Source organism: Kryptolebias marmoratus, linkage group LG16 (assembly GCF_001649575.2).
Source record: "Kryptolebias marmoratus isolate JLee-2015 linkage group LG16, ASM164957v2, whole genome shotgun sequence".
NCBI lineage: Eukaryota > Metazoa > Chordata > Actinopteri > Cyprinodontiformes > Rivulidae > Kryptolebias > Kryptolebias marmoratus.
In genome coordinates, this window is record NC_051445.1 from 7,568,900 (window position 1) to 7,586,799 (window position 17,900).

General features: G+C 38.3%; 1 protein-coding gene across 2 annotated transcripts; it reads left to right on the forward strand.

Annotated features, from left to right (window-relative positions):
• The first annotated feature begins 563 nt into the window (after nt 1–563).
• On the forward strand, nt 564–17,868 carry inpp5b (inositol polyphosphate-5-phosphatase B). 2 transcript variants are annotated; one of them, XM_025005802.2, is made up of 23 exons: nt 564–853; nt 1,699–1,778; nt 1,921–2,018; nt 2,170–2,199; nt 2,307–2,417; nt 2,970–3,110; nt 6,625–6,715; nt 7,744–7,914; nt 9,456–9,557; nt 9,851–9,965; nt 10,634–10,750; nt 11,649–11,836; nt 13,018–13,129; nt 13,213–13,322; nt 14,182–14,317; nt 14,571–14,681; nt 14,914–15,079; nt 15,322–15,557; nt 15,684–15,791; nt 16,446–16,530; nt 16,826–16,953; nt 17,051–17,162; nt 17,476–17,868. In XM_025005802.2, the coding sequence occupies exons 1-23, from the start codon at nt 797–799 to the stop codon at nt 17,571–17,573; spliced, it is 2,703 nt and encodes a 900-aa protein (XP_024861570.1). In that variant the 5' UTR covers nt 564–796; the 3' UTR covers nt 17,574–17,868. The 2 variants fall into 2 exon arrangements, with proteins under 2 accessions (XP_024861570.1, XP_017271114.1); XM_017415625.3 differs by lacking the exons at nt 564–853; nt 1,699–1,778; nt 1,921–2,018; ... (1 more) ...; nt 2,307–2,417; nt 2,970–3,110 and adding an exon at nt 3,707–4,075.
• Nucleotides 17,869–17,900: the final 32 nt, after the last annotated feature.

A 17,900-nucleotide genomic window follows, 5' to 3' on the forward strand; every position in this document is an offset into this window, starting at 1 on the left:
CATCAGATCAAATATTTATGCTGTGATGATTCTGAATGTGAACAACTCTGCGGCTGCCAGAAATACAAAACCTTCAGGTTCTTGACTGATGAGCTTTTGTTGTTTCAGGGCTAATCCATCCTGCAATAGGAAAGTAAAAGAAAAAGAAAAAGGAAAAATGAAGTAGCCTACTGCAAGTTTCTTGTTAATGTTGCTAATGAGATATGTGTTCAGTTGTGTATACAATAACAAATCTGTGTACAAAACAGTGCATAGACAGGGCTAAAAACCATGAAGTGCCGTTTATAACCAGTAAATAGTCATGATGTAGATTCAGTATGAGTTAAAAATGGAAAATCAACCAAAGTTTAGAACAACATGGCCGCACAACCAAAGCTCAAGTTCAAATAAGACAGAAAATAAATAACTTTCTCTGCAGGTTTTAGATTTAGCTCTTCTGAAGGATTTAATCCTCTTTGGATCACTGACCTGAGGTTTATCCACACCGAACCGAGCCAAAGTCTCTGAGTGACAGCCCCGCTGTGACGTCACTCGGACTGCACGCGCGATCCTGATGGGTGCGTGGCAGTGCGCGCGCGTCGAAGAACAAGAAAACATCTTGGTCGAGAGAGGGGAACGGTTATGTCGGACCGAGCAGAACCGCTGGGTTTTGCCTCGTCGCTCCCTGACCTCCTCAGACAGGAGTAGCTGGCTCACTTGGAACTCCTCCGCGGGGAACTTTTATTATTTTGATTTTTGATTTTCATTTCTTTGGTCTGGGAAACGTGCTGCTGAACTTGTCAGTCAAGTCTTCACTATGGATCAGTCCGTCGCAATTCAAGAAACTCTGAGAAGCGAAGACAACTGCGTTTTAGTATCCTTTGTCCCTCGTGGGGTTGGATTCAAAGTAAGGATAAGAGGTTTAAACTAAATAAAACTTAACAGATACTTTCTGCTGAAGCACGAGGCCTGAGAGACCGACCCTCGGGCTACATGTTTTAAAAAAACACTTGAATTTGGGCGAGTTTTGCTTCAGAAATCGCATTAACAGTTTTAAACGTTTTTTCTATTTTTTTTTTTTTTTTCAGGAGGAGAAACGGGTTGTGTCAGCAACAATTACTTCCCATAAATAACCTATTCTTGGTTGCTGCAGTAACGCATTTCATCCGCGAGGGGGCAGCTTTGTTTCACGGGCTGCCTGCCATTTCATTGGTGGCGGTGGAGGAGGTGGAGGCCTGCTCAAGTTCAAAAATACTCCGAATGCTTTAGAGAGACTTTAGACCAAACTGAAAAATGAGTGCTACCAGAAAAGACAAGGCAAGAAAATGTTCTTATATGGCAGAATGGTGTCTTCTGTGTGTGTTCATTATAAGTGATAATTAAACTTCAAAGGGTTAGTGGCAAAAAAATTAACAAAGACCTTGTGCAATGAGAACTAGTCTCAGCTACTACCACACCACATCTTAGCTCAATATCTGTACATTTGACAAAGTTAGAGTCATTTCTGTATTGGCTAACAATGATTAGCTGTGGCAGCCATATTGAATTGGATTGAGTCCAAAATATAATCAATTTTACATGTACATCCAGTGAATACTTTATAAAAGTTTCATTTAAATCTAAAATTGCCACTTTATTGTCAAATAGCCATTCTTCAAAAAAAATCTCTCTCTATATATATATATATATATATAATTTCCTTAACGGATCTGTAAACATGCTGTCCAGTGTGACGTCTTATACGATGATCACTCAGAGAGCAGACTGCTGGGACTGGTGGAGTCTGGAAATGAACATGCGTAAGTTTCAACATCCTTTGCAAGTCTTATCATGTAATTTACGAATATTGTCCTTTTTTTCTTCTTTCATACAGATAAATCCTAAAACTAAGTTTCAGTTTAGTGACCTTTTTTTACTTTAATCAAACTGTATTATTTGCAGAATCTTTATTTACACCCATCGAAGAATGGCCATTACAGCTGATGATGTATCACTGGAGAACATCATTCCCATCTCTCTTGACTTTGCTGTTGTTGAAGGTAAACAGCATTTATTCTACTTCATCTCACTTATCTTTAGAAATAAATCTTCTTGTAGCTTTATCGTTAGTCTTTGCACTAAAATTAAGACGTTGCGGTCCTTTCTTTGAAGTGTTCTCACATGTTTCTCGTGCTGCACTCTTTTTTTCAGTTTCCTCACCAGAACAGCTTGTGGTTGTGGGTGAGTTCCCATAAATATTTTTTTTATTTTTTATTTTTTCAGTTATGATGAGTGTGTCAAAGCTCACTCATCGACTACCTGATAATAAACTCTGTGTCTGACTGAAGGAGCTGATACCAGAGTGAGAATGAGCTACAAGGGCAAAGAGTTAGAGATCACGCTTCCGTTTGGGTCCCACTCTCGTCTTTTCCTCGGTGAAGTCAACAAGGCATGGAGTGGTAGGTTCAACTGATGTGTGTGTGTGTGTGTGTGCAATCCTTGGAAGCTCACACACACTTCATGGGGGAAAGTTTGCAGAATTCAAGCACCTAAACAATGCAACTTTCATTTATTTTGGTGTAAATAATGTAAGAGTTACTTTTCTAAATCAGGAATAAACAGCCCTAATAATTTACTTACACCATCTATTTGGAGGAAAAGTAGTTCAGTCTGAAGTTGAACTGAAGATATCTATCAGGAACAATATTATATCTGTGACATTTCACTGATGGGAGTTTTTACCTGGGTTTAGAGTAACAGTATCATCGCTTATCTTAGTGGTGTGCTTAGGAGTTTTACTCTAAGTGGCAAAAAGGGAGAAATATTGTTTAAACAGGACACTTCATGTGTGACACTTATCCTAAACAAGTTATCCTAAACGCTTTCTGGGCTTTTTGGAGGATGAAAAACTGTTATACTATAGAAACATCACAAGAACGTTTGACCAGACATCAGTATTGGAAAGACTTATAATAATAATAATAGTAACCTAATTCTTTGTGTTTTTGTAGATATTTGTAGGTCTCCCACGCAGGTACCCAAGTTTGAGTGGATCAACAAGTACAAGATAGCCAGCAGAAGCAAGGAAGCCATGAAACAAGTCCTCGTACCCCAGGGCAAACCTCATAAAAACAACCAGCACCACAAAACAGGTTTGTCGTCTCTTCCTCATCTCAGCCGGTGTCTCCCTGGCACCTGTAAGAATCCCTGATCTGCAGCAGGGCGTCCAGCGTCAGGGCGTCCAGCGTCAGTGCAGCCAGCGACGCAGCACGCTGCGTGAGCTGCTTTTGGCATCGAGGGTTGCATCATAAAGATGTGAGATTTTAAAAACACCACTTCCTTTGAATGCAACTGGTTCAACCTGTACACTAGTTTTAATGCCGGATGTTTAGACATGCTGCTGCAGAAATCCTACGCATAACATCGTCTCTTTTTTTTTTTTAGCTCAATGGAGCTTGTGTGGTCAAGGTAGAAGTCATGACTAAATTAAAAAAAACTCAAGCAGAAACTCATTTAGACACATAAACAAGAAACACTGAGATAATCATCAGTATTTGCTTTGAATGTAAACACACGTTCCCATGCTCTCTTCTGATCATGGTGGCTCATTTCATGCAGATATACATCTTTGTGAGGTTTCTTTTTTTTGTTGTTGTTGTGTCTTGCTTTTTTTGCATGCTGAACAATGCTGTTTTGACTTTTATGCAAACCCCCCCCCCCCACACACACACACACATACACAGATCAGTGTAAAAGTCCGTGCAGGGTGATGTTAAAGGCTGCAGGAAGCATTTGCTGCTCGTGTTTATTCCTTTGAGCGAGCGACTTCCAGTCACAGTGTTTTCTTTCTTTACGTGCATGAGCTTAAATTCTTAACATTAGCGTAATGAGGCATTTCCAGAGGCATTTCTCGTTCAGCGTCCTGCGTGTGTGAGTGTGTGTGTGTGTGTGTGTGTGCGCGCGCGCGCAGCAGGAAACCGTGAACTCCTCCTCCTTCCAGCCTCCAGAGCTAGCATGGGCAGGTCCGACTGAGACGCGCAGACCGAACATCGAGCTGCTGCGCACAATGAGCGGCAGCGGCGCAGGGACATGTCTGCGGTGGCGATGAGAGACTCTGGTATGAAAAAAATGAATCCTACAGCGTCGTTTTGTCGACGCCGAGGAGGCGATAGCAGCGCGGAGAGGAGGAAGAGGAGGAGGGTGGACCAGTCAGACAGCAGAGATTCTTAGCTAGCTGTTCCGCGCTAAAGCTAAAGACGCTACATTTAGCCAGATATTAGCTTGCGGGCTTTTCGGGGACTCGTCAGCCGAGCAGAGGTGTGTCGTTTGTTTGTTGTGGTTGTAGCAGCAACGTTGGTATATAAAACTGTACCTTTTTAAAATGAAACATAACGCGAATGTTTCATAGCTGATTAAAGTGTAGCAGCTAATGCTAATGCTATTTGAATGATGTCGCCAGTGGCACACCTGTTGATGAGCGGGTTGTATCCTTTAAGACTGTTTTTTTCCCCTTTTTTAATGTATATATTTATCTGTTTGCTGTTTTATTCTCTTTCCCTTCGCCTGCGCATTCGTCCCTAAGCTCTTCTTATTTGCTAAGCCTCTTAGCTGAAATCAGTTGTCTGTAAACTTTTCCTCTCCCATTGAGTAAACGCGCCTCACTGTTTGCTTTTATTTATGTATTTATCTTTCGTTCAGCTCCGAAGAATCCAAGCGTTTCTTAGGGAACAACGTTTTAAAAAGGGCGTTTTTAAATCCAGATAAAAATGAATTAAAACAAGGTAGTTAAGGCGAGGTTAACTGACGATAAATATACACAGTCGGAGGCCTTGGAGGTTGTGTAAGACTGAACTTTGTGCGGTTGTAGTGTGGAAAAAAAGGGCTGTTCATGTTTTAATACGGAAGAGTCTGAGACCTGATAAAACGGACTATCATTTGTGCTGACTAACAGATAGAAACGCAGATAAAGACTCATGCATGGCTGTGTGAAACTGCAGACTTGGTGCAGCTTTCCTGTGGTTGGCTGAAAGTTCAGTTGCTGCTTAGACGAACTGAAAGCATAATTATGCAGCACCGTGTTGTTATCCGTGTTAATAACAGAGCTTCACCTGGGTAATGATTACTCACCTTCAATAAAGTGGTTCGGCTGCAGCAGGTAACAAAGATGCTGCAGATAATTTGATGTTGATTTCAGATCGTAGATGGGTAACTACACTTTGGGCAGATTTTGATGACACCTGCAGAAAGTAGACAGCCAACTCAGTTTAGCAAACAGAAAAAAATTGGCTGGCTGTTTTACAGACGCTGTGCTAAAACATGGTGTGGTAGTAGCTGAGAGTCATTCACGACCTGTACTGTGATTGTGACATCTTGTGACATTGCGTCAGATTTCACGCAACGTTATTTTCAAGGTCTGACAAAAGCGGCTGCGACTTCATTTCTCAACATGAGATGATCTGAGCATAAAGGGTCTGGCTTGAGAGGTGGTGGACTTCTCAATTTAAGCTTAGTCCTTAAAGCTCACTCCTTAAATCGTATTTTCCTCAGCTTTATCCTGATAAAACATCACTGACTCTATTTACCGTGGTAATTAGCTCAGAAAACTGAAGTTAACAGCTGCTTGTGCGTCACGTGCACTTTAAGGTTTCCTTCGTTTAAGTTAGAGCGTTCCCAAAGGACATTCTTTGAAAGTAATTTCACAGATTGTTGCAAGTTTTCTCAGTCAAACAAAACGCTGTTCTTGTGCACACAGTAAAAAAAGTTACTGGATGTTGATAGAAATGTTAGTGGATCCTTCTGGGATGTTTTAGAATGTTTTTTTTTTTATATGTTTAACATGATCTTTTACTTCTTTCCTTACAAAGATTGGTACATACAGCAGGTCTGAAGATGTTTATATAGTTCAGGTAGTCTGGTTTTATGTCAACACTGTTTTCATGAATGAATGTTCTTAGAAACTACTTTAATAAGGATGCCATGATGGAATGAAAAGATGAACTGCTGAAATTTTAGTAACAGCAAAGGTCAACCTGACGCCTCGCAGAACTACTTTTTTTTATTTTGCCATGTCTCAGAACAAGCGTTACATATTGTTACCAGATTGCAAATAAAGCTTTCGTTGCTAATTCAAATCCTGTTTTAATAAATAAGACTTGTCCTTTGGGTCAGTATGCACCGTCGTTTAGATGGAGTCCTTAAGTGGCTCGCAGTACCTTTTTTTTAGGAGTGTAAACTTCTCACCAAAAATTCTTGGTTTTCAGTTTCGGTGGGGCCAGCAGTCTGTGCTGCCAAGCTGCCGGAGACAGGGCCTGTGCTGTCTCATACTTCACACTCAGCCTTTAAATTCACCTACTTAGAATGCAGTAACTGTAACTAAGTGTGAAATCCCCCCGTCAAGTGAAGGCAATAACTGAGCCCTGACTGGAGATTAATACGCTCAAGTTGTTTGTTTTTATTCTGAATCATAATTGCTGCCAGCTTACTCACAATTTTAGTTATTTACCGGCTTTTAGTTTACTAATGGGGTGACTTCTTTCTTAGTAAACTGACCTGTAAACACCAGGTGACTTTTTGTGTGTGTGTTGATAGTTCTTAAAGACAACCTGCTAAAATATGCTGCAATCTTAAATTGTAATTTTTGTCCATCTTTTTTTTGTTTCCAAACAGAGAAATCGTCAGACAAAAAGGAATCTTTAGAAAAGCTGAAAGTTTCGAATAATACCACCCAAAAGTCCAAAGTTTGTTCCAGCTCAGAGAGGTAAGAGCGTTTTATCTTACATCTTGCAGCTCCTGTGCAGTTTTTACAGTGGTGGTTGAAGTTTGGCAATATTCTCCTTCTGAAGTAAAAGCTGCTTTTAATTGGCAGCATGAGCAGTTAAAAATACATTTTAACAGCTATTTTGGCTTCATGCGACTGCAAAAACAAGATAATCATGCAACTTTTCATGTTATGTTGTGTGCTTTATGTCAGCTAAACAGACTTTTCTGTACAGGTGCAGGTGTGCCTCCACCCTGTTAATAAAAGGCCAAACTCAAAAGCAAACCCTCAATCTCTTCATTGAGATTGAAGGTTTGGTTTGAGGGATCAAAAAGAGTCCAAACAAATGCACTGATAATAATACTTTTGCCTGCAGCAGCTTCAGCTTGTTTGCAAATTCACTCAACACTGTTTTAAAAAATAGTCTGTGTAATAAATTTAGCTTTATCTTCCTTTCACAATTAGTATCTGCATATATTTGGAACAGTTTATTGTAACATAGCAGTCTAACTTTTAACTGTTGCATGCAAAAATGTTTCTGTTACCATTTCCTTTTTCTGATGTTTTACTACAAAGTCCAGGGGACAAATGGTAATGTTTGGGTTTAGATTAACCTGAAAGTTTCGTGGAATGAATTCCTGAACTTTAAATAGTGTTTGATTACCAGAAATCCCTGGAAGATCACAGAATCCAGGCATATTACATTCCTTTGACTCCTTACAGCCTCATTCAATATTGATGACATGAAAATAGAACATCAGTGTGTACCAATTCACTGTTGTCAGTGTGATTTATCGTGCAGAAGGCTGTTGGACTAGAAAATGGTGTAATATCTCTAAATTCAAGCCATAAAGTCATTTGTAGCTTTTATAGTAGGCATGTCTTGATGAAGTTAGCCAAGCAGAAAAACATCCAAGTGTATTTTTGTATTGTAAATTCATCTAAATTACTCAAATTTGACAAAGTACTTTCATGCTGCCTTGTCTTCTGCCACGGCCAACTGTTTTCTCCTCTCCTACGATCCGCAGTTCCACCACCTATAGTCGAGAGGACCGGGATGATCTGGTGCGCTCGTCCAGCCACACAACATCCAACAAAGCTCAGATTCTCACCATGCCGCAGTTCGGTCTACGTGACAACCTCATCAAGTGTGAGCTCCTAAAAAACGAGGACCTTTATACCTACCTGGAGGACTACAGGTAAAATAATTCTGTTCTAAGCCAGCTTGGATCTGAGAACTCTGTCAGTAAAACTTGTAGATTGGCTACAGCTGTAAGTTTGATAGTTTCCTGGTGAATTTATTCTTAAGAAGCGTGACATAGCTTTTAATTGTTCCCTTTTTTTGGCTGAAACCTTTTTTTTAATTCATCACCACAATGTTTCAGAATTATCTCATTTTAAGTCTCTCTTTTTTCTTTGGTGTCACTTTTTAGATGAGAATCTAAATTTAAGAGGTAAATCCAGTTATTTTAACTCAGCCAGTGATGTCTGATGTACACGGTTACCAGTTAAAACCACAAAAAATACTTTCTGATATTCCAAGGAAAAGTCAGTGGGTGCAGTGTGAGTCCAGTTTCGACTTTAAAAGTATTTTTAAAAAGAATGAGTCAATATTTGTGGGTTTGTATTTGATTGAGCAATGTTGTCTGAGATGCACCAATGCAGTGTGTAGCCATTTTGTGACTGGAGTTGTAGCTCCTTAAATATTTATGTGAGGCAAAGCCATTTTAATGTCTATTAGTGTTTGTGTGTGTGTGTGTGTGCCCGTTATCAAACAACTAAAAATATATATTATTTTTAACTGAATACTGCCTCCTGCTGGTAGATCTGTGTAGTGAATGTACAATGTTTGGTCAGCATAATGAATAAATCTTAAATATTACAAAAGTATTTTCATCTTTTTAACCAAATAAATTCATAAGGAAGTGCACAGTGTTAAAACATTCAAAACATTGAAATGAAATGTAGTATTTGGCATGCTGATTAGGATGTTCTATTATCAGAAAATAACTGATTTGAATAAGTTATTATCTGTTGTTTTTTTTATCTGTGAAGACAACACACACTGAGAACGTACTGAATAATCATGCTGATGGAAAGCAGCAGATACAAGATTTTTTGTGTAAACATCAATTTATCTTTGAGTAATGGAGGTCAAGCCCATTAAGATAAAAAAAATGTTGTGCCGATCAGTGGCGATCAGCACAAAAACAACTGCATGCTGACCCTGAGAAAAGGCATGAAAACACAGCTACTGTTTGAAAGCCACATGTGGGTTGATGAATGGAAGGAAACTCGTTTTAAGTGTCGAAATCCCAGATGAGATGGAAATGAAAAGGGCTTGGCTTTCCTACAGTGAGTGTGGGGCTGAGTGGTCAGTAGATAAGATGCTGGTATTTTCCACTGTGTCTTTGTGCTTTATATAGTTCTGCATTTGTTATATAACCACACGGTTCTTCAGTTTTCTTCTTTACAGTTCAGGTTTTCTGTTTTGTTTCCACTTTTGTTTGGGTTTTTTTTTTCACGGTTTCACTGGAAAATTTAGTTAAATGTAATAAAAAGGCATCTGTGCACTTTAGGACATCAGAGAAAGTTTGTAGACATGATCCACAGTGTTGCAGTGAAACAGAATGCCAGTTTTATACATCATTTAGTTTCCTGAAGCAGAAATCATAAGAAGAGATAATTGCCTCAGCTGGATCAGTTTAATAATCTGATATTTCTCTTGTTCTGTTTTCAGCTTTTTTCTTGGTACGTACAATGTGAACGGACAGGCACCAAAGGAAAGCCTCCGTCCCTGGCTGAGCTGCACTCCCAACCCTCCTGATATATACTGCGTCGGGTAAGTCCGATTCAGCCCGCTGATGAAGAAAAGTTCTGTGATTTCCTGCTTAATCCCATTACAAAAACAGACGTCTGCTGCTCAGATCTCTGACAGATGCCTGCAGCCATTGAACTGGTTTTAAGTAGAGAACATGCCCACCCACAGTTTACAGGCATACAGGCCCGCTAATCCTGCCTACGTTTTAGTTTACAGTTTTTGGTGTGATGGAGTGAAAAAGTTTATTTAGCAGAGAAGCGGTTTTGAAAGCTGGAATCAAACTGTATGCATTTTTCTCGCCTGTGTCTTTGTAGTTTTCAGGAGCTTGACCTCAGCAAAGAGGCCTTTTTCTTCAGTGACACCCCCAAAGAGCCGGAGTGGACAAAGGCCGTGTCCGAGGCTTTGCATCCAGATGCCAAATATGCCTTAGTAAGGAAATGTCTTCTTTCATCCCTCCTTTTTTATTTTTTTTCCCCCCAAATCTTGCTTTCACAGAATGTCTCACTCATCCTCACAGAGGGTTTTCTGTTCTAGTGTGAGAGCCAGAAGCATTTTATATTTTTGACACAACAGGTTTAATACTCGTTTCTTTGAATAACCAAGTCAGAACTCGTATTACGTGTTATTTTTTGGTCTTTCTATTCTCATTGTTCAATTTGTATTTCCCTTTTCTCAGAGTGCTGACTCTGTCTTGTGAACTTCCTTATTCGTTTGATTTTCTGGTTTGTCCGAAGAATTTACGGGACGTGTTTCTTAGATGACAAGACATTAGAAATAGGTGTTACTTCTTCTTTCTGCTTTCAAGCTAACTTTGCGATGTTGATTTGTGTTAGATTGTTAGTGAGGCTGACTTAACCCCTTCTTTAACACGCAAATATCAGGAATATACAATTCTGCTAATGTTTTCTTGTGTTTTCAGCTAAGACATGCTTTAATGTCTTCACCTTTTGAATGTTTTTACTTTTGTTGTAGTCTCATAGATCCAAGCAGCTCACTCCACTCTGACAACACATCAGTTAGAGAAATATTTGGTGCAAGTGTCTGAGCACACGTGGTTGTTTAAATCCTATCTGGAATCTCGTCCTTCGCTGCTTCAGGTGAAGTTGGTGCGTCTGGTCGGCATCATGCTGATCTTCTACGTGAAGAAGGAGCATGCAGAGTTCATCTCTGATGTGGAGGCTGAGACTGTGGGCACGGGCATCATGGGAAGGATGGTGAGCTGTCTCTTTTATGTACGGACAGCCATGAAGATTTCAGCTCTTTTATTAGAATATTTTTTATCACAAAGGTTAACGCCTTTTATGAGGGCAGCTGTGATCGGGGCTTTGAGTAAGACAATGGTTCTTATTTGACCTCAGGATGAAAAAAAAGAAAAAGATTGTTGCAGTTTTTTTTCCCCCCTAATCTTTATGTATCGTTGTCAGAAACATAACATAACCTTTTTATGAAATGTTTCAAACACCTCTGCCAGCTGCCAGTGTTTGGTCATTTTAAATATTGCTGCTTTTGTCATCCTTCCACTTGAAATATTTTTTTTTCATTCCACCATGTTAGAAAACATACACTGTGGGGCACAAAAAGGCAGGATAGGGCTTGTATCATTAGTAGCTGGACTCATTAATATTAAATTTCTCAGCTAAATATTGGGTTTCACTGATGACTATTTCATTGTCACTGAAATTAAAATAGAACAGAATGAGGCAATAAAATACATAAAAGTTTTACTCTTATGATTCAGATTAGTTATTTTTTTCTCCCTTTTCTTCAGTTTTCACTCACTGTTGATTAGTTGGATCCAGTAGCTCAAACTTTATTTTCACCACGCAGTGTTGTAAAACAGACTAGTTTTGTTTTGACAATGCTTGCTTAGCAGTCCCTGCAGCATACAGCAGCTGGCTGATGACCAATGGCAGCTCTTTGTGTGTTTTCTTTTGGCCGTAGAAGACTGGTTTGTTATCTTTACTGAGAATCAACCGAAACATGCAAGTTTTAAAGAAATACTGTAAAAGTACTGCTTTACTGTCTTGCAACACTACTTTTTTTTTTTTACTTTTGCCTGCAGGATTTGATTAACAACATTCTGACTGGATTTTCACCAACTTTTTCTTTTAGGGAAACAAGGGTGCTGTTGCAATCCGTTTTCGGTTTCACAACTCGAATATCTGCGTGGTTAATTCTCACCTTGCTGCCCACGTTGAAGAATTTGAGCGACGTAATCAGGACTACAAGGATATCTGCAGTCGACTCCTGTTTCGTCAACTCGATCTTACCCAGCCTCCACTCACCATCATGAAGCACAAGTATGTCCCACCTAACCTTTAATATACTTACACCTACAGCTGGGCGATATGGCTGGAAGCTGTTCCCTCTGTGATCTAGTTATTTTTTTTTTTTATTTTTTTGTGACCTTTAACAAAGACAGCTCAATGCATCAAAATGTGCATGTAACTGGAACACTTAGAAAAAGGACTTTAAAATTACATAAATTAAACTGCTTGATCGTGTTTGTTACAATAAAGTATCAAAGGTATAATCAAATAAAATAAGGATTGTTGAAAGTCACAGAGACTAAAGTTGAAGATGTGAATGTAAAGTCCAATCATTAAATAATGTTAACTAGTAGAACCTTTTCTGTCCCTGAAAGATCCACTTGTAGTGATTTTGCTGTGTGAAAAAAGTAATAACAGGCACTTCACCCATGCGTGTCCTACTTTGAATCAGCTGCCTTAAAAAGATTTTTGAATCCTGACTTTTCCATGACACTAACTGTGGACATGTCTCAAATGTATTTTCTTGCTGCAAATGTGATTCTTTTTTTCTCCTCTTTTATGCTTTTGTTGTATTGGACTTATTCAACCAACAAGACTTGCATCTGGATTATTTCACCCTTTCATTACTGTGGGTGAACATGAAGAGTTTAGCTGTTCATGACATTTCAGGTGGTAAAACAAAATCCTGTGACCTTTTAGTCAAGACATGTTCTGCTGATACCCATATTTTGTTAGTCTTACTTTCAAATTCTGAACCACTGCTGGATCTAGTTCTGTTTTTCTTTAAAACTAAAGTGTTTATTCATTTTTAAATCACCATCTCTGAACACCTGTTATAGTCATGCTCCCTTTTCCTTTCCCTCCTGAGTTTCTGGACGGGCGAGCAATTGTGCTATCAGAGCAAAGCTAAACTTCCAGTGAATTAGCTGCAGATGACTAAAACATACCCATGACCATCTGTTTTTAACAGTTTCAGTATATGCATTTTAATGTAGGGAAAAAAGCCACAAAACATCAATGCCCACCTCAGTTAAACCTTATCTAAGGGTGTGAATACATATATAATGTTGCTGCATCAAACAGAAAATACAAGCAGCACTCAGGATGGAAACTTAGTCATAAAACGAGGCAGCAAATACTCACCTAATATTCATTTGAGTCATCATTTAATCCAGTCCTGTTTGTGCACGTCTCTTTGCTTTCTTTGTCAGTGTGGTTTTATGGGTTGGAGACCTCAACTACAGAATTAGTGACCTTGACGTTGACAGTGTGAAAGAACTAATCAGCAAGAAGGACTTTGAGACGCTGCACACTCATGATCAGGTGCGTTTATTATTATTCTGTTTGAACAGTTCTCATTGTGTGTTCATGACGGGTGATATTTATCAGCTGCATGTGATCCTCAGCTCAAGAGGCAGATCAATGAGGAGGCTGTGTTTGATGGCTTTGAGGAAGGAGAGATTGATTTCCAGCCCACCTACAAATACGATACTGGCTCTGATAATTGGGATACTAGGTAATCCTGACTGCAAATAGAAACATGTAAAACATGAAACATGCAAATAGAGACATTTATATTAAGATTTGTCTTCAGTGGCGTAGTGTTCAGAATTTCAGTAATTACTGAAAAACAAGGGTCTTTTTTTATATTTGCCACGCAGAAAACAAATCTGTTTATCCCAGACATGTTTCTCTCTGAAAGCATTTTATTCCATTTCCTCAATTAACAGTTTTTTTTATTTTTATAAAGTATGGGGTCTCTTTAATTACTCAAGGGTTCAACACAAATTCACTGAGTTTTTGAACAGAAAGACGGCCACCAGATGACTTATGTTCAGGTTTAAGTTTGAACAATAAAACAAAACTCATCCAGAACAAATTACATTGACTTTTTTTAATCTTTCGCCTTTGTGCTGCCTTTAAACATGTGTTGTCTGTATTTAGATCTTAATAATTTGATATGTTGTAATTTTGTGTTTTATTTGGATTTTACTTTATGCCTGGTTTAGCTACGTGATTGTGATGATTTGTTATTAGTATTGTAATTATTATGTGCTGTATTGGGAGGAAAGAAAAGCATCACTTTCATTTATTCAGAAAATCACAATAATCTTTGCTCTGTGTTCTCAGTGTTTGTTCTGCCTCTTCGTTGCTCTGTTAATTAACATTAAATATGCCCAAAAGTCAATGTGGCCTTCAGTTAGTGGTGGCATTTTGGTTTTTTTTTCACACATTCATCTATCAGAATTGTTTCTCTAATAACTGATAATTGTGTAGAGATTAACTCTGAGAGAGATTCAATTTCAGTTTTGTGATTTTTTTGCTACTCGTAGTAAAATACTATAAATACTTTTTATTTATTCCTCTGCATCTAGTGAAAAATGTCGTGTCCCTGCGTGGTGTGACCGCATTCTGTGGAGAGGGAAGAATATAAAGCAGCAACATTACGAGAGTCATATGGATCTGAAGACCAGTGACCACAAACCTGTCAGTTCTCTGCTCGTCATTGGGGTAAATCCTCCTGTTTTCTAACTTTTTTATGTTTAATTCATTTCTGTTGGATTTCATGTAGGAAAAACATGCATTTTCTCTGTTTTACCTTTTAAAACATGACATGTTGGTGAAAAATGCATTACGATTTGAAATTGTCTTTTCTGTTTATGTTGAATACCGTTTCTTAGAGTGGCATTAAATGTCACTACAATGTTTTTATGGTTCCCAGGGCCCCTTAAAGATTCTGACTCATTTTATTTTGTTGCCACAGATCAAGAGAATAAATAATGAAGCTTATAAGAAGACCTTTGAGGAGATTGTACGCAATTTAGATAAAATGGAGAATGAATGCATTCCCTCTGTAACCTTGTCCAAGCGAGAGGTAAAGTTTCCTGTCCTGTAATAGAGTGTAACAGAGAATGTAATCCTTTTGTTTTACCTCCTATGTAAAACTGCCTTCCCATTGGGTCCTTTTAATATACTTTGTGCTGACCACCACTAATGATGCCCTGTATTCAGCCTGAGCTTTAAGCCTAATGCAAATATTTAAAGGCTACAATTGGATCACAGAGAACACCGTTTTGATCTTGCCTCCTGAATTTGTGTTCTTTCAGTTCCACTTCAAGGACGTGAGGTACATGAAACACCAGGCAGAGACACTGAGCCTCTTCAATGATGGGCAGGTCCCATGTCAGTTTGAGTTTATCCAGAAGCCAAATGAGTCCACATACTCTAAGCCCTGGCTCACTGCCAACCCTCCCAAAGGCTTCATTGCTCAGGGTGAGAAATCTGAGCAGTTATGTTGATCTAGGAGCCGAAGATTTCATTTAAATGAAACATGAGTGCCCTGCCTTCAGCCTGATTCCTTAGCTAAGATTTTGATTTGACTTCTTTATGTCCTTAAAACAAAACTTTCATCGCAGTAGTTGTAACAACTTATTCTCATGGTTCTTAACATCTTTACTTGGGTTAGACAGCTAACCACCCTTTAAATTTATATGTGTGTATTTCTTGTTATCCAGGTGGTTCTGTGGACATTGATCTTGAGGTTTTTGTAAACCGCTTGACGGCACCAGATCTTAACTGTGGCAAGCAGAAGATTGAGGACATCCTGGTTCTCCATCTAGAGAGGGGCAAAGACTATTTTATCTCTGTAACTGGGAACTATCTGCCAAGCTGTTATGGTACCTCGATTTATTTATTGTGCCACATGAGGGAACCTATTCAAGACATGCCAGAAGAGACACTCCTTGAACTGGTTAGTGATGTTTAGATATAACCCTTTTCCATTCACTGCTGTAACAAAGTTGATTTGAGTGTGTTGGAGATCTGTGTTTGAATTAAGCTTCAACTCTTTTTTCCTCGTGTTTGTCCTCAACATCAGTCTGAGAAGTCTGTGAATGAGAACGGAGCAACCACTGAAAAGCCTCTTGACATTCCCAAAGAACTTTGGATGATGGTGGATCATTTATTCCGTAATGCAGTCAAACAGGTGAGAAGATTTGATAGCAATACCTCATTGGTGGTTCTGTAACAAAATCACTGCAGTCTGTTTTGGGTTGATACCACAATTTATGACATTCCTACAGGGTTTGTTAGGAAATAATTTTATAAGGTATTTTCAGGCAATATGAATCAGTGGAGAGTTAAAGGCTTCACAGCGAAGCCTAATTTTTCTCATATATCTTGGATCTAAATAATACAGAGACATAAGGGATTGGTCAAATATTGGTTAAAAACTGCTGTAACAAACAGCTGGAAAATGGCTGCCATACAATCCAAGGGGATTCTGTCGGCATCAAATTAAAATGGCTTGAACTCGCCATGCTTTCACATGTACTAATGTCAGAAATACGCAGTACATTCTCTAAACATTTGCACAGATGATTTGTTTTTCTTTAAAAAGTTTACAATTTTTGTGAAAACAGTCTGATCATTCAGCTTATCAGGGGTTAAAAAAAGCTTTTTGACAAATAATTGCCAGGTTAAATTTCTTCAGTTTGGTTATTTTTGGTATTTTTGATTTAATATAAACATTTTTAATGTTTGTTTTTAAAAGTTATTTAATTTAAGTGTAATGCAGTGTTTATTTTGCCTCTGCTCTTTGAGGAAACTAAAGTCAAATTATGTCATTTTCTGTTTACAGGAAGACTTATTTCAGCAGCCCGGGCTTCGGAGCGAGTTTGCTGAAATAAGGGATTGTCTTGATTCAGGGATGCCAGATTCCCTCCGTATCCTTCAAACTAGCTTCAGTATAAAAAATTGTAAAAATAAATCATTGTACAGTATTTAAGGAAGCTGCACTGTGTGCTTTGTGCATGTTGCTTTTGTATGTTTTCCAAGATACAATTTACTGTGGAGTTAAAGTTTGTTCTTGTAACATCTACTCTGTTTTTTCTGTTAAATTAGTTTTTTAGCTTTAAAACATAGAATGTAGGAGTAAATTTGATTCTCGTTTGGCACCTTTATATTTCAGAACAAGCTGTCTTATGTAAGTATTTCTACCTTGACCTTGTCGACCTGCAGCGGGCAGTAACCACTCAGTGGCAGAAGCCCTGCTTCTTTTCTTAGATGCCCTCCCAGAGCCGGTGGTTCCCTTCTCTTTTTACCAGCAGTGCCTCGAATGCTGCTCCAATGCGAGTCAGTGTGAGAAAGTAAGTAAATCAGCTGGCAGGGATTTTAACACTAATCTCTTCCAAGATGTTGAAGTATAAAACTTTCTGACTGATGTTTAAACCTTTTTGTCTTCAGGTCATTTCCATGCTACCTCTGTGCCATAAAAATGTGTTCAACTATTTAGCTGCCTTTCTTCGTGAGCTGTTGAAGAATTCATCTAGCAATCGATTAGATGTCAGCATTTTGGGTAAGACGATAAATAAAGTTGCTCTTTTTTTTTTTTGTGGGTGAGCTGTAGTTTTGTGCTTGAGTCAGAATGTTGAGCATGTGAAGTGAAACTAACAAACCAAATGAAACTTACATAAATCTAATGTTTAATATTTTCTTTATCAAACTGAATATATAAGCAAAGTGTTTTTATGTTGACATATACAAAAAAATAAGTTAAGTTCAATTATTAAAGTAAACACTCCCTTTGCATCCAAGGATAATAAGTCTCTCTTGTATGGTAAAAAATGCTAAACTGTTCATCATTTGTAATGAATTTTCTTTCTGCACAGCCACGATTTTTGCCTCCCTGCTTATGAGGTCGCCTACAAAGCAGGATCTTGCAGAAAAGAGGAAGACTCAGGAGTTCTTTCAGCATTTCCTGACCTAAGGCTCCTCCTAGATGGACTCTTGCTCAAGCTGAACACTACAAATGATAAAGCCCAGTATTTGACTTAATATGATTAAATATTTGTACATCTATGAAGTCTATTTGCATAAGATTATCTGATCTGCGTTTCAAAACATTTTTTTGTGATCTAATCATGCACAGATTATTGTAAACTATTGAACACCTGTAGCTGAACTGTTTAAATGTATGTATATTTTATTTAAAGAATAAGTTGTATTTTAAGGTTTTTTTTGATCTCGTTGTTTTTATATAAAAATGCTGTTCAAAAACAAAATGTCTGGTTTTTTTATGTTCTGTTTTCAATTT

What these genes read in the sequence shown, in the direction of transcription:
- inpp5b (XM_025005802.2), top strand. Translation starts at nt 797, where the DNA reads ATGGATCAGTCCGTCGCAATTCAAGAAACTCTGAGAAGCGAAGACAAC. An exon ending in AGTCAACAAGGCATGGAGTG is followed by an intron (nt 2,418 to 2,969) that starts GTAGGTTCAACT and finishes GTGTTTTTGTAG; the next exon opens with ATATTTGTAGGTCTCCCACG. An exon ending in CTCACCATCATGAAGCACAA is followed by an intron (nt 11,837 to 13,017) that starts GTATGTCCCACC and finishes TTTCTTTGTCAG; the next exon opens with TGTGGTTTTATGGGTTGGAG.